The sequence below is a fragment of the Sminthopsis crassicaudata genome, chromosome 1 (assembly GCF_048593235.1).
Source record: "Sminthopsis crassicaudata isolate SCR6 chromosome 1, ASM4859323v1, whole genome shotgun sequence".
Classification (NCBI taxonomy): Eukaryota; Metazoa; Chordata; class Mammalia; order Dasyuromorphia; family Dasyuridae; genus Sminthopsis; species Sminthopsis crassicaudata.
In genome coordinates, this window is record NC_133617.1 from 73,873,470 (window position 1) to 73,888,746 (window position 15,277).

A 15,277-nucleotide genomic window follows, 5' to 3' on the forward strand; every position below is an offset into this window, starting at 1 on the left:
AAAGAGTGACAGTTTGATTTCCTCATTACCTACTCTTAATCCTTTAATCTCTTTCTCTACTCATTGCTGAGGCTAGCATTTCTAATACAATATTGAATAGTAATGGTGATAGTGGGCAACCTTGTTTCACTCCATCAAGGAATTTTTATCTGATTTACCTTTTCCATTTCAGGTTTGAAGGCCATAGGAAAATAATCATTACTTTTCTTTTTTTCCTTATAAAATAATCTCCTAATTAACTTTCATTTCAAGATTTTTCTCCCTTTTGGTCACAGTAGTTTTTTTTTTTGTTTGTTTGTTTTTGTTTTGGTTTTTTATCACTCCTGTGTTATTTTTCATAATATAAACACTTGTCTCTTTTTAATTTTTTCAAGTTTTCACTTGTCAGAATGTTAATTTAGTTTTTTATGCTAACTTTTGCCTAACCCTCTATTCTTTTTTAAAAATTTTTTATAATTATAACATTTTTTGACAGTACATATGCATAGGTAATTTTTTACAACATTATCCCTTGTACTCCCTTCTGTTCCGAATTTTCCCCTCCTTCCCTCCACTCCCTCACCCCCTTCCCTAAATGGCAGGCATTCCCATACATATTAAATATGTTATAGTATATCCTAGATACAATATATGTGTGCAGAACCAAATTTTGTTGTTGTTGTTGTTGCAAAGGAAGAATTGGATTCGGAAGGTTAAAAATAACCTGGGAAGAAAAACCAAAAATGCAAACAGTTTACATTCATTTCCCAGTGTTCCTTCTCTGGGTGTAGCTGATTCTGTCCATTGATTAATTGGAACTGGATTAGATCTTCTCTATGTTGAAGATATATACTTCCATCAGAATACATTCTCAAACAGTATTGTTGTTGAAGTGTATAATAATCTCCTAGTTCTGCTCATTTCACTCAGCATCAGTTCTCTCCAAGCCTCTCTGTATTCATCCTGCTGGTCATTTCTTACAGAGAAATAATATTCCATAACCTTCATATACCATAATTTACCCAACCATTCTCCAATTGATGGCCATCCATTCATTTTCCAGTTTCTAGCCACTACAAACAGGGCTGCCACAAACATTTTGGCACATTTGTTTCCTTTTGTTTTGGGTTTGGGGAGCATATTTTTCCATATTCCTAATCCTGAATAGTTCTTTGGAGACTTAGTCTTAAGCATTGTTCTGGTAAGTCCTTACTATAGCATTTTATACTAAACAATCCCAACTAAATCTAAATGGCAGTATTCTTATTCTAAAATTTAATTTAGCTTTTTTCAATAAACAATTTCCCCCTCCTCTCTGCACTGAGAAAAAAATCCTTATAACAAATATGCATAATAAGGCAAAACAAAATTCTACCTTGGTCATAACCAAAAAATAGATGTTTTAATCGGCATCTTAAATTATTTCATCTATTAAAAAAATATATTTCATCATGGGTCCTCTGGAATCATGTCACTACATTGATCAGAATTCTTAAATATTTTGAAGATATTTGTCTTTATGATGTTATTGTATAAATTATTCTTCTGGTTCTGTTCTATTAGTTCATATCTATCAGTTCATATAAGTCTACTTAAGTTTCATTGAAAACATTGAAAACATCCAATTTGTCATGTATTACAGCATAATATTCTACTACACACATATACCAAAATTTGCTCAAATATTGAATAATAATAATGATAATGATCTAAATGCCTCATATGCTAAATTGATGTCCAATTCAACTTTTCTACTGGTATTCTTACATTGACTAAACCTTCAACTTGAGCTTTTGAAGAAACCGGATCTCAGGTCTTTTACATTGTAGAACTTTGTCATTGGTTTGTAGCTTAATTTTTTTTCCTCCACTAATTTTTCTGTTTTGGGATAAAAATAGTAAAGGTGTCTGTTAGGTTCTTACTAAGTGCTAATGAGATAATGAGATATTAGGTTCTTACTAAGTGCTAAATCAGTACTTAACAATTCTCTAGTTCAGGACTTTAAGGGGAGTTTTACCCCTTTGAACTTCTGGGGAGGAGCTTACATGTTTAAGAGGAGCAAGTTCATTGGTTGAAGTATTTCTCCCACAAGCCCCTGAGTTATTCCACGCCCATTCTCTGGGAGGATAAAAGAAGAAGTTAGAGTCTGGAAAGTCAGTTCTGGATTGGATCAAGAAGAAGATGGCCCGTGGATTCATAAGTGAAGAGGACAGAGAAAAAGATTCAGAGAAAAGAAACCTCCTCCCCGGGAAGGATTACAACTGAGAGGCGTTCAGAACTTTACAGGTGTCCTAGCAGTGAAGCTACTGTGTTAGATATGATCACTCAGGAGAAGTGGTTGTGTATTTTTGTAGTTTGGTTGGTTATCTTCCCCTACCAAAGAAAAACTCAAGAAAAATAAAGTTAATAAAAAAGGATATGCTTCATGTGATGTATTAAGACACAATCATCAGTTCTTTCTCTGGGTATGGATAGCATTTTTTATCATAAAGCCTTCAGAGTAGTTGTGGATCACTGTATTAAGGCAATTTAAATGGAAGTAATTATGTTTCCTGGTATGTTACTGGCAAACTATCAAGATTTCAATACTGAGATCAGCACAATAGCTAGATAAGTGTGTTACCTATCATTGAATCACCGAATTTCTCCAAACAGAAGCTGGATGATCATTCCTTAGGACAATATGGAGGGGATTTTTGTTCAAGTACTGGTTGGACTAGATAACTTCTGGAATCCTTCCCAACTCAGATTGTGTGAATCATGCAACTTCAAAGAAAAGAGGGTTTCACTTTTGGTCACAATAAAGTAAGTCTGAGTCTATTTCATGGGTAAAATATGAAAATAAGACACCAAAGGCAAGCAGTTAATGTCAGTTACTTTAATTAACAATTCAGAAACCAAGTTTTTAGCTTTGTAATCTTTCACTTTTCAATATCTATAACAGCACTGATGTAGATGCTTTTCCTATAACAATGAACACATTTGATCCTATAACCTGCCCTATAAGTCAAATACCCTAAAATTTGCTCCCTGTGCTCCTAAACCTCATCCTCTTCCCATATTACCCAGAACTGATGATTCTAAGTTTCTTCCATGCCTTTCCTCCTACCTTATCCCAAGGAAAAGAATAAATAGAGGGAGAACCTAATGTAGTTGGACCTCAGATCATGAATTTAGAGTTGGAATGGTTCTTAGAATCATCTATTAAAATTCCATAAACTTACAGAGGAGAAAACTAAAGCCTAAACAAGTTTGGCCTGTATGAAAATCACACAGTAAGTTGTAGAGCTAGGATTCAAACCAAAATCCTATGCTTTTGCTTTCAAATCCAGCATTTTTCCTACTGTTCTGCACTGTCTTTGCCAGCAAAATTATTTTTTGACTTAGGATGCTTTATATGAAATTCATAAAAACCAATTAGTAACAACAGGAATTTCATCTACAGAAATCAAATTAGCAGGATCTGAAATACAGGGCAATGCATACTGACTCTGGGACAGACACAAATTATAGGACAACTAGCAAATAAGCAGGAAGGAGCAAATAAACAATTGGGGGATGGGATATGGGAGAAAATCCCCAAACCCAAACATTGAACACCTTGCCATGGAAGGTTGTCTCTATATTCTCAGTGTCAGGAAATGACTACACTTCTTTCTATTTTTTCTGCCTTATGAAGAGAACTGAAAGTGTTGATTGAGTAGGTGGTTGCTGAGACAGTAACAGAGATACTGTGCTTCATTTTCTTGTTCTTCAAGTATCTGGGTGTCGGAATTGAGGGCAAACCTATTGGAGCTTTGATACCAACTAAAGGAAGCTCAGGAGATGAGGACTTTGGATAGAAAATTAATGAAGACAATTCTGGCCTCAGATACTTAATACTTCCTGTGACCCAGGGCAAGTCACTTAACCCCAATTGCCTCAGGGGGAAAAAAAGAAGAAAGAAAATTAATGAAGACTCTTTTTATTACTTTAGTTTCATCACTTGAGTCTCCTGTAATCTAGGTGGCACCATACTATTGCATGAACAATTGCCTGAAATAGTGATGTCCATAAATTTTCTCATTCATGAAATGTAACTTTAAGAAACAGCTACACTTAAATAATTTTAAGTAGAAAAGAAAATAGTTTTTTATTAAGTTTTTAAAAGAAGGGAAAAACCTGTGATACAGGGCTTTTCCTTGCTCCTTTATCCATATATTTTCTTCTCAACTGAATCCAAAGTTAATGTTAGGCACAAACCATTCTTTTTTATTTATTTTATTTGTGTCATTATTATTAATTTAAAAAAATTTAATTATAGTTTTTATTTACCAAATATATACATGGGTAATTTTACAGCATTGGCAATTGCCAAACTTTTTGTTCCAGTTTTTCCCCTCCTTTCCCTCCCCCCCCCATGGCAGGTTGACCAATACGTTAAATATGTTAAAGTATAAATTAAGTACAATATATGTATACTTGTCGAAACAGTTGCATAAACCATTCTTTCATAACTCACTCAAAATCATTTTACAAAGTGTCAAAATATTCCTGGGATAGAGTGAGGGAGCTTAGGAATAGCTCTGGAACTTCAGGTAAAATTGACTTCAAAAGTCCTCCTATTCTGTCAAAACTTGGATATTTTGTTCAGCTTAGAGAATTATTTCTTTTATGCTATTCTGTATAAAACAGCTTCTCAGTCATTCCTCTCTCCTCCTTCAATTTTTCCTATTAAAATTCTACACTTTGGTCCCTGACAGATGGATCAAGATCAATCTCTAATAAAACCATTTGTCACCTTTCCATCTAGATGTGACCTTTCCTTCTTCTGAAGGCTCATAGAACTTGTACCTCTCTAATCATACTTTCTCATTTATGTTGCATTATAGCTAATTTTAGATGTATGTTGTAGCTTCCTTACTGGATTGTAAACTTTGTGAAAGCAGGTATTCTGAATTGTTTTTCTATTCTCCACAGTACCAAGCATATATCAGAAAGTCAACACATATAAATATTAGTTGAGTCCTGAATGAAAATCAACTAAATGTTATCAGTTTATTTACTATAACATTTTACTCTAAATTACTTTCTTTAATTAGTGTGATTACTTAAAATTACTTAAGCTTAACTGTTTTATTGTTTATTTTATATAATCTTTCATATATTTATGTAAAAGTTTTGGAAATTCATAGTTAAACATGAGAAGGTTATAGCAGAATTATATCTTTTGAATCCCAGAGAAGGTACATGTCTGGACATTCAGGTCACATGATGGCAGCATCCTTTCACCAACCAATGGTGGTATTCCAAAATTAGAAGAATAAATTTTTGAGATATTAATAAACCTCTCAGAGCTGAATTTCACAGCAGAAATCAGGTAGTGACAGTTATCACAGAGTCTCTCTAGTGTGAATTCTTTGATGATTAATAAGGTGAGAGCTCTGACGGAAGGCTTTACCACATACATTGCATTCATAGGGTTTTTCTCCGGTGTGAATTCTTTTATGTTGAATAAGGGATAATTGTACATTGAAAGATTTCCCACACTCATTACATTCATAGGGTTTCTCTCCAGTGTGCATTCTCTGATGTTGAATAAGCTGTGATCGTTGACTAAAGCCTCTCCCACATTTATTACAATCAAAAGGTTTTTCTCCAGTATGAACTCTTTGATGTTGAATAAGGTTAGAACTTAAAATAAAGGATTTTCCACATTCACTGCATTGATAGGATTTGTCTCCATTGTGAATTTTTTGATGTTGAATTAGATTAGAATGTTGACTAAAGGCTTTTCTACATTCACTACACTCATAGGGCTTCTCACCAGTATGAACTCTTTGATGTTGAATAAGGTTAGAGCTTAAAATAAAAGCTTTCCCACATTCACTACATTCATACGGTTTTTCTCCAGTGTGAATTTTCTGATGATGAATAAGTTGTGAGCTCTGACGGAAGGTTTTACCACATATATTACATTCAAAAGGTTTCTCTCCAGTATGAATTTTATGATGTTGAATAAAAGATGAGCGGTCACTGAAGGCTTTGCCACAATCGTTGCATTCATAGGGTTTCTCTCCTGTGTGAATTCTCTGATGCTTAATAAGATTAAAACTCTGACTGAAGGATTTCCCACATTCATTACACTCATAATGTTTTTCTCCAGTGTGTATCTTATGGTGTCGAATAAGACCAGATCGCTGACTGAAAGCTTTTCCACACTCATTACATTTAAAGGGCTTCTCTCCAGTGTGAATTCTCTGGTGATCAATAAGGTTACAGCTCTGGCTGAAGGTTTTTCCACATTCACTACATTGATGGGGTTTTTCTCCACTATGAATTTTGCAATGCTGAAAAAAAGATGCACGCATACTGAAAGCTTTTCCACATTCATTACATTCATAAAATTTCTCCCCACTATGAATTTTGCTATGTTGAATAAAGTAAGAATGAGCACTGAAAGCTTTTCCACAATCCTTACATTTGTAGGGTTTCTCTCCAGTATGTGTTTTATGATGCCGAATAAGGCTGGAGCTCCGGCTAAAAGTTTTTCTGCAGTCATTGCACTCATAGGGTTTCTCTCCAGTATGAATTCTCTGGTGCTGAATAAGTGTTCTGTTTTTGCTAAAAGCTTTCCCACATTTGTTACATCCATAAGGTTTGTCTCCATTGTGAATTTTATGATGATGAACAAAGGATGAGCGGTCACTGAAAGCTTTACCACATTCATCACATTTATATGGTTTCTCTCCAGTATGGATTCTCCTGTGTTTGATAAGGTTAGAACTTTGGCTAAAGGATTTTCCACATTCATTACATTCATATGGTTTTTCTCCTGTGTGAATTTTATGGTGTTGAATAAAAGATGAAAGTGCAATAAAAGCTTTACCACATACATTACACTCATAAGCTTTTTCTCCAGTATGAATTTTACCATGCTGAATATAAGATGAGAAGGCACTGAAGGCTTTTCCACATTCGTTACATTCATAGGGTTTCTCTCCTGTGTGAATTCTCTGGTGTTTAATATCATTAAAGCTCTGGCTGGAGGTTTTTGCAGATTCATTACTTTTATATGATTTTTGACTAATCTGCATACTCTGAGATTCACTAAGAATTGAATGTTGCCTAAGCATTTTCCCACATGCTTTGGCTTTATAAGGTTTCTTTTCTTTATGAACTTTCTCATGGCTAATTAGGCTTGCATTTTCTTTGAAGTTTTGGCCACATGTATCACACTGATGGACTCCTTCCATTGTTGGAACCCTTGGATGTTTAACAGAGGTTGAGTTAATACTGACATTTCCCCAAAATTCATTACATTTTTGGCCTCCCTCTTTTGTGGGTATCCTCTTGGGTATCATTATTCCTGACCTAAAATCTTTCTCTTGGGAAGACAATTTCTTTAATCTCTCTTCCAAAGGTTTTCTCTGACATTTCAATCTGTCACATTTTTCAAACTGAGGTCCTTGAATTACTTTGAATTTTGTTGATAAAGTCCCTTGGGCTTTCATTTTCTCAAACATTTCTTGCTTTGGAGTAAATATCTTGTTCTTAATCTTAGTATCATAGCCTGAAACAATAACAAAATCCAGATGGTAACTGTTCTTTATTTAGGGAGAATAGAAATTGATAATATAGGAAAAACCACATTCTAAATGAAATAAACGTCTTCTAAGAGAACATGACAGTTATAAATTTCAATATTGTCCTTATAGTCTTGGCAAAGAATACTCATAGAGGGAGGATAACAGGAGACAAAAGCAATGGGAGGTATAGTGTGACTGCAGAAAGCCAAGTAAAGCTGAGGACAATGAGGACAATGTATTAAGAAATGGGAGAATAGTTTACTTAGGGGAGATAAATAGGATAGTGGACAAGGAAGGTGACCTCTCAGGAAGTTTGTAAAAGGTGATTTATACCAGATAGTGAGAGGAAGGTATTAAAAACAGGATATACCTTCTACATATTCTTCCTTAGGAAAAAGATATTTTAGATTATTTGCTTAAAAATGTTAAATGAATGTTCTCATACATCAATAGTACAGTCATGTCAAAACTATTAGGCATGCATCGAAGCCTTGTTCTCTAAATAAGCCTAAAGCTAGGATCACAAATGCAGTCCTTTCAGTTACTAGGGAGCAGTTGATAGAAATTTATACAAAGTTCAAAAACTGATTAGAATAATAAAAAGTACAAGGCAATTTAATTTTAAAAAGAAATATCAATATCTTAAAAATTGTTAAATAACCTTTCAAATGTATTTGTAAATTCATATTATTTGTTTCTAAAGTATTAAAATTGCACTAAGACTTTTGAGGCACCCTTGCCAAAGACTGGGGGAGGGGGTGGTTGATTGGAGGAGATAATCTTTGAGGCTCCTATTAGCTTTAAATTTGTGGTCCAATAAATCATGCTTAGTGCCATGCTAAAAACATAGGAAATATTCAATAAAAGAATATTCAAGGACTGAATGAAAGGTTTTTAATTACTTACTTGAATAGTCATCTCTCAGGACTTTTCTCCCCAGGACCCACGGCTCTTTTCCTTGCTCTAATTGAGAGATCACATCAGGTTTGGATACTAGAAATCCTTCATGGGAAAGGAAAAGAAGACTTGTCAGTCTTTAGACCCAGAACTGAGTTTATGTCTAAACCTTGGGTCTTTTGGGAAGAGGTAGAAGGACATGGGCAATGCCTTGCAAAAATGAGACTAGAAGATTCACGTTGGGTCTGACTAGCCTAAGAATTGTTTCCTTGGGGGAGATGATTAGTGTGGGAGGTAGCTGTAAAGGGCAAGGGGTCTTTGATCTGAGCATAGAGAACAATTATCTCATGCATCCTATTTCCAAGTAGAGTAGAAAATACCATGATGTTGGTGGAGACTTATAGAGCTAAGGCAACAAAAGAGGAATTTGAAGAAAAAGGAAAGTGTAGATTTAGGAAATATTAAGGAAGCTTCCTGTACCCAATTTTACAAGGACCAGGTCTGGGATCTTTATACAGAAAACAGTCATAAGTTTGTGTTTGAATCCAGAGACAATAAGGAACCTTTAATTCCTGAACTCTAAGGTAAAATCCAAATGATGGCTTTAGATCCTACTTTGGATAACAAAAAATAAAGCCAAAAGTCTAGATGAATTCCAGGGTTGAGTCTTACCTAGGGAGACTATATTTCCATAATTTTCCATCATCACATTCTTATAGAGATCTTTCTGAGCAGGGTGCAGAAGACTCCACTCCTCCTCAGTGAGGTATATTGCTATGTCTTCAAACATCATGGAAACCTGAAACAACATATTCCTGCTAAAAATTCAAGCTACAGGAACAGCTTCCAGTGTTGTGCTTGGGGTGGGGAGGTGAGAAAGAAAGTGGGTAGTTTGTGATAAGGGAAGGTGTTTCAGAAGCAGAAGATCCAGAGGTTTTGGATTGAGATGTTTTCAAATCTACATATGAGTATGGCCCTAAATAATTATGTGCATGTTTTGTATGTCCATATGAAGACGTAGAAGTATGTGTTCACCTTCTTCTTAGTTGAGACTTGGGGTGAAAATGGATGCAGTTTGGGGAAATGAAGAGAAGCTATGGTGAAAAAAGATCTGGATTCAAGTTCTAACTCTTACACTAAGAAACCTTGTGATCTTATTTACTTTTAAAGTCTCAGCTTCTTTTTTAAAAGGAAGGGGTTGAATTATCTCCTCCTAAATCTCTCTAGAGTGACTTTAAAGAGATTATAAGAGAAATCCTCTCTCACTGTTGTTAAAACATTGCTACCTTCTCTCTGAAATACAAAATGATCAACTCTGGGTAGTATACAAATTTTTCCTTACCTGGATCTGAGTACAACATATCAGTCTACTGATATGATCAATTGGGAGGGGCAATAACTTCTCTAAAGACAACTTTTTGCTTCCAGTCCCGCTTTATCAAGATGGAGAATTAGGGAAGGCAAAAGCATAATACATGTTGGTGGGGTGGGGAGAAGAGATTAAATGTTTTCAATAGAAAACTAATATGATCTGAAAGACTACTCTGTCAGTTTTCACTGACAGAAATAGGTTTATTTCTAAGATATCTTTTTTGACTCATTCATTATTTAGGATACTGTGATTTAAATCTTTATCTTTTGTTTTTATATATATATATATATATAGATATAGATATAGATATATACATATATCTATATATCTATATATCTATATCTATATATCTATATATCTATATAGATATATAGATATAGATATATAGATATATAAAATCTGTGGCACCACTATAGTCTTCTGCTTGTAAATTTGGAATTGTGTTGAATCTTCATTTTCCTTCATACCCCAGTTATCAGATTCTTTTGATTCTATTTTTGTTCATCTCTCACATCCATCTGTGTCTCTTTATTCCCTCTGCAACCATCCTAGAATAGGAACCCTCACTCAAAAGGAGGCTTAAATGGAGAAAGATGAGCTTAATTTTGGACACAATGTATTTAGAATTTCAGTGTGACTTGCAGGTCACTAGAGATGCTGGTCTGGAATATGTGCATGTGTTAATGAGAGAAAAAAAACATGTATATGAAATACTTCATTCCCAAACTCCTAGATGAGGGATTAAGAACTCTGTAGTGAAAGCAGTACAATTCCAAATTAAGGAAAGAAGCTGAGACCACACTATGACCATAACAGCAAGTGATTCTCATGAAGGATGGCTCACCTGTTGCTCAACTGGTAGGGGCTCGGCTGTCATCATCTGATCTCTCAGGACCCTTTCAGAAAGATTGGCAGGAATCTGAGGAGCAGTTAGAATTAAAGAAAAAGGAAGGAGCTATGCGTGAGATTAGATTACGGAAAACTGTCCAACTACTTCCCCTTCGGCTTCCTTAATCATTTTCTGGAAGTATCCGGGGACCTTCTGATAGATTTCCCTTCTGACCTTGTACTGACAACAGCATTATAAGTTTATAAATTGTGCAAATAGACAGGGAGAGCCACAACCATGAGTATAATCTGTTTGCATGTTAGACAAGATGTGTGAATAGTCATGGGTTGCTCTATCCCAAGATTATGTCATAGAATACCACATAGGGATTAAGATGAAAAAACATTCAGTCTGCATTGTTACCGGGTAGAATCTGAAGTTATTAATTAAAATTTTAGGAAATCCAATTGTTACTCAAAAACAATCTAAAGGAAAAAAAGAATCTTGTATCTTTGAGTTCTCCAAGAAATCATGGGATTGAGGATGGTAGGTCAGTAGCTAAAAGAATATGAGAGGAAGTTTTCACAAGAAACACAAATGCTAAATCACCAAATATGAAAAAGGTTCAAACTCTTTAATAACTAAATATGGAATGACTAATCAGTCATCAGTACTCCAAATATTTTGTGATCTTATTGACATGTATATTCCCAAATATTTTGTGATCTTATTGACATGTATATTCCTCCCACAGTTATAGAGTTTAACCAGAATCATTGAAGTACTCAAAAATCTGAGATAATACCTGAAAGAACCTGTTGGTCTTGACAAACAGATGATGAAACAAATTCCTCTCTCAGTAAAGATGAAGGATTATGGGAGATGAAAGTTGCATATGCTGACTTACATGCTTTTTTGTCTGTGGATAATATTTAACAATTTTTCTTTATTAAAGGGAGAGTTTGATGTTGGAGAGGGGAAAGCATATTAGGAAATGACAATGGTAGAATAAAACAAAAGGGAATCAATAAAACATTAAATAAAATAAAGAGATCTGCCAAATGGTACTCTAACTCAAGATGGAATCTATTGAATTTTCTGCATCTCAGAATGAAGAAATATAAGCAAAATGAAGGTATTGTAGGTCTGTACTGTTCAAGATGCCCAAACATCAGTGGTTTGGAGTAGATATGGTAGAACCTATGAGTTTTCATTCCATCTAGCTACAATTTCTTTTTGTCATTTTATTTAGGCTAAAGAACTATTTTTTTTCTTTCCTTGAGGCAGTTGGGGTTAAGTGATTTGCCTGGGGTCACACAGCTAGAAGTATTAAGTGTATGAGGTCATAATTAAACTCTGGTCCTCCTGACTTCAGGGCTGGTGCTCTATCCACTATGCCATTTAGCTGCCCCTAACATGATTCTGTTTCATTAGCAGATTGTATATTCATTGGTTAACAGATAAGGATGTCATATTTATCTTACCAACAATCAAGCTGGTAGCTTTCTGCTATTGTACAGCATTTCTACAAAAGTAAACAAAGTTTACTCAGGACTGAGGACCATTTTGTATTTGTTTGTTTGTTTGTTTCATTAATTTTCTGGGTCAAAGAATTCATCATTAGGTACATGGTCTACTTGCAATGAGAATCTCCATATTTTTTGAGGTCATTTCTCAGAAAACAGGTTTTTTTGATTCAATTTACTTGAAGTCTTTCCAGCAAGGTTGACTGTACCAGAGATTGCTTTGCTGTGACAGGATGAAGTGCTAGAGAAGGGTTTGGTGTTTTGTTTTTCTATGGCTTCATATAAAGATGAGCAGTAGGGACCTCACAGAATCAAAGAACCTCAGAATTAAAAAATATTCTAGAGGGTACCTGCTTCAATCTAAATCCCCCAATAGCTTCAATAACTGACTGATCTAATGCATTGTTGGTGGAGTTGTAAATGCATCCAACCATTCTGGAGAGCAGTTTGGAACTATGGTCAAAAAGTTATCAAACTGTGCATACCCTTTGATCTAGCAGTGTTACTACTGGGCTCATATCCCAAAGAAATCTTAAAGAAGGGAACCCACATGTGCCAAAATGTTTGTGGTAGCCCTCTTTGTAGTGTCTAGAAACTGGAAATTGAATGGATACCCATCAATTGGAGAATGTTTGGGTAAATTGTGGTATATGAATGTTATGGAATATTGTTGTTCTGTAAGAAATGACCAGCAGGATGAATACAGAGAAGGTTGGAGAGATTTACATGAACTGATGCTAAATGAAATGAGCAGAACCAAATCATTATACACTTCAACAAAATACTATAGGAGGATCAATTCTGATGGAAGTGATATCTTTGACAAAGAGAAGATTTAATTCAGTTCCAATTGATCAATGATGGACAGAACCACCCACACCCAGAGAAAGAACATTGGGAAATGAATGTGGACTACTTGCATTTTTTGTTTTTCTTCCCAGGTTATTTTTACTTTTCTGAATCCGATTTTTCTTGTGCAACAAGAGAACTGTATGGATGTGTACACATATATTGTTTTTAAGATATACTTTAACATGTTTAACATGTATAAGATTACCTGCCATCTAGGGGAGGGGGTGGAGGGAGGGAAGGGAAAAGTTGGAACAGAAGTGATTGCAAGGGACAATGTTGAAAAACTTCCCATGCATATATTGTCAATAAAAAGCTATAATTTGTCTTCACATTATGACTCCTAATGAGGGAGTACCTCATATTTGTTGAGCAGTTCACTCCACTTCTGAATAACTCTAGTCAGAAGTTCAAGTGAAAAAATCTGCATATTAGCAATTTCAATTCATTGCTATCAGTTCTGTACTCTTTGAGAAAGCTTGAACACAACTGATATTTTAAGTTTTTTCTTCTCCAGGCTAAACATTCCCAGTTTTTCCAGTCAATTTTCATATATGAGAAATTAAGGCTCTTTACCATGGTCCCCTGAATATGCGCTAAACATTGCCAATATTCTTCCTAAACTGAACTGAGAACAATACTCCAGGCTCCTACATAGCCAGACTCTCTCTTTCCATGTTCTAGACACAATCTTTTCTCTTAATGCAGCCTAATATTACTATTAGCTTTTTTGGTTGTCACATTGAGCTTTCAGCCTGAACTTTTTTAAGCAATCTGTATAGATGACATCAAAATCAGAATATCCAAAATGGTATTTCATTAGGGGTTATTTGCAAATTAAAGTGAAAAGCCTAGAAAAGTGATTCATTCCACTTATATTTACTTTTTCCTTGAAATGAGCTGGGAAGGTTTTTTGTTTTGTTTTGTTTTGTTTTTTTTAATAATTATAGCATGGCTGATATACTAACAATTTCTAACAAGACTAATTTTTAAAATCAGTGTTCAGTTTAGGAATATAAGGGCCAACAGAAGTGTACTCAGTCCAATTAGATAAGCAGCTATAGCCTATAGCTTCATACCTGAAGCCTTTCTGTCTCAAAAGAAACTTATCAGCTTGTACTCTAAATATAGCCTCTGAAAAGCCAGGATCTATTCCATCAACACTGAAGTATCAAATGGTAGTTGTTAGTTGATTAATGACAAATGCATTCAGTTCCTCACTATCAGAAACCAATAAAGATTACTATTCTTTAGTTCTCTACAGGTCTAGTAATCCTCTCCTATCCCAGTTCTTGAAAACAGCAGCCAGTGTCAATTGTTTAAAAAGCTTCTTCTCTACTCTAATAAAAAAACTTTACCTTGGCCCTCCTCTCACAGTAAGCTACCATCTCTCCTACTTTTAAATGTATAGAAGTTGACTACACCCTATACTTCCTTGTTTCTCAGCCAACCTACAGTCTGAATTCCAATCCTATCATTCTACTTAAAACTATTCTCTTAAAGGTCTGGTCTTTCCTCCCTGTTAAGTCTACTCATCCTTTTCAGTTCTCAATCTTTACTCCTCCTCAGCTTTTTATATTGTTTGACAATTTTCTTCAGGAAACTTTTTTTAAACACTCTCCTTAAAGATAAGGTACACTGATTATCTTGCTTCTAACCACTCCTCTGCTACCTTTACTGGTTCATCTTATTTTTTAATGCAGGTATTAAGAAACTATCTATGGCCTCTTTCTAGTCTATCTTCCTTGGTAACCTTTCTCACTCCTGTTCTTTAAGAAAAAGATTATCAAAAAAGAATAAACTCATTCAGGAATCTCTCATCTTTAAGGAGAAAATAATCTAGAAGATGGGAATCAAGGATATTACATAATGTCAATAGTTTTAAGGAGAAAACATTTTTGAATTGGGATATTTTTATAAGTCTGATGTGGGTTGTTAGAGATGTGAGTTGAAGGTCAGAAGCAAGATGAGGCATAGGAAAAAAGAACTTGGGAGTCAGTTACACAGAGATCCTACTATGCTCACAGTTTTACTTTGAATTTTTCCTTTCCCTTGAATATAACTAGGTCTTACTTGATTACCTTTCTGCAATAATACCCAAACCTGCTTTCTCCTTATTACACTCATTGCTATATAAGTCAATGTAGGTCTTCATTACAACCTACACACATTGTGGCAATTGTATCTTTAAGGTTCTTCATGACACTAGCTTTGTGATGTTTAGTCACTTTAAAAAAATTAAAGGTTATAAAATGGC

At 34.7% G+C, this 15,277-nt stretch overlaps 1 protein-coding gene across 1 annotated transcript in view; it reads right to left on the reverse strand.

The window, feature by feature from the left end:
• Positions 1-15,277, reverse strand: part of LOC141539236 (uncharacterized) — a 61,316-nt gene that overhangs the window by 42,130 nt on the left and 3,909 nt on the right. The window contains exons 2-5 of the mRNA XM_074261681.1: positions 10,661-10,735; positions 9,117-9,243; positions 8,454-8,549; positions 5,362-7,531 (exon numbers count right to left, since the gene is read on the reverse strand). Of these exons, the coding sequence (XP_074117782.1) occupies positions 5,362-7,531; positions 8,454-8,549; positions 9,117-9,243; positions 10,661-10,696 (2,429 nt within the window). The 5' untranslated portion in view covers positions 10,697-10,735. The remainder of the gene's footprint in view (positions 1-5,361; positions 7,532-8,453; positions 8,550-9,116; positions 9,244-10,660; positions 10,736-15,277) is intronic.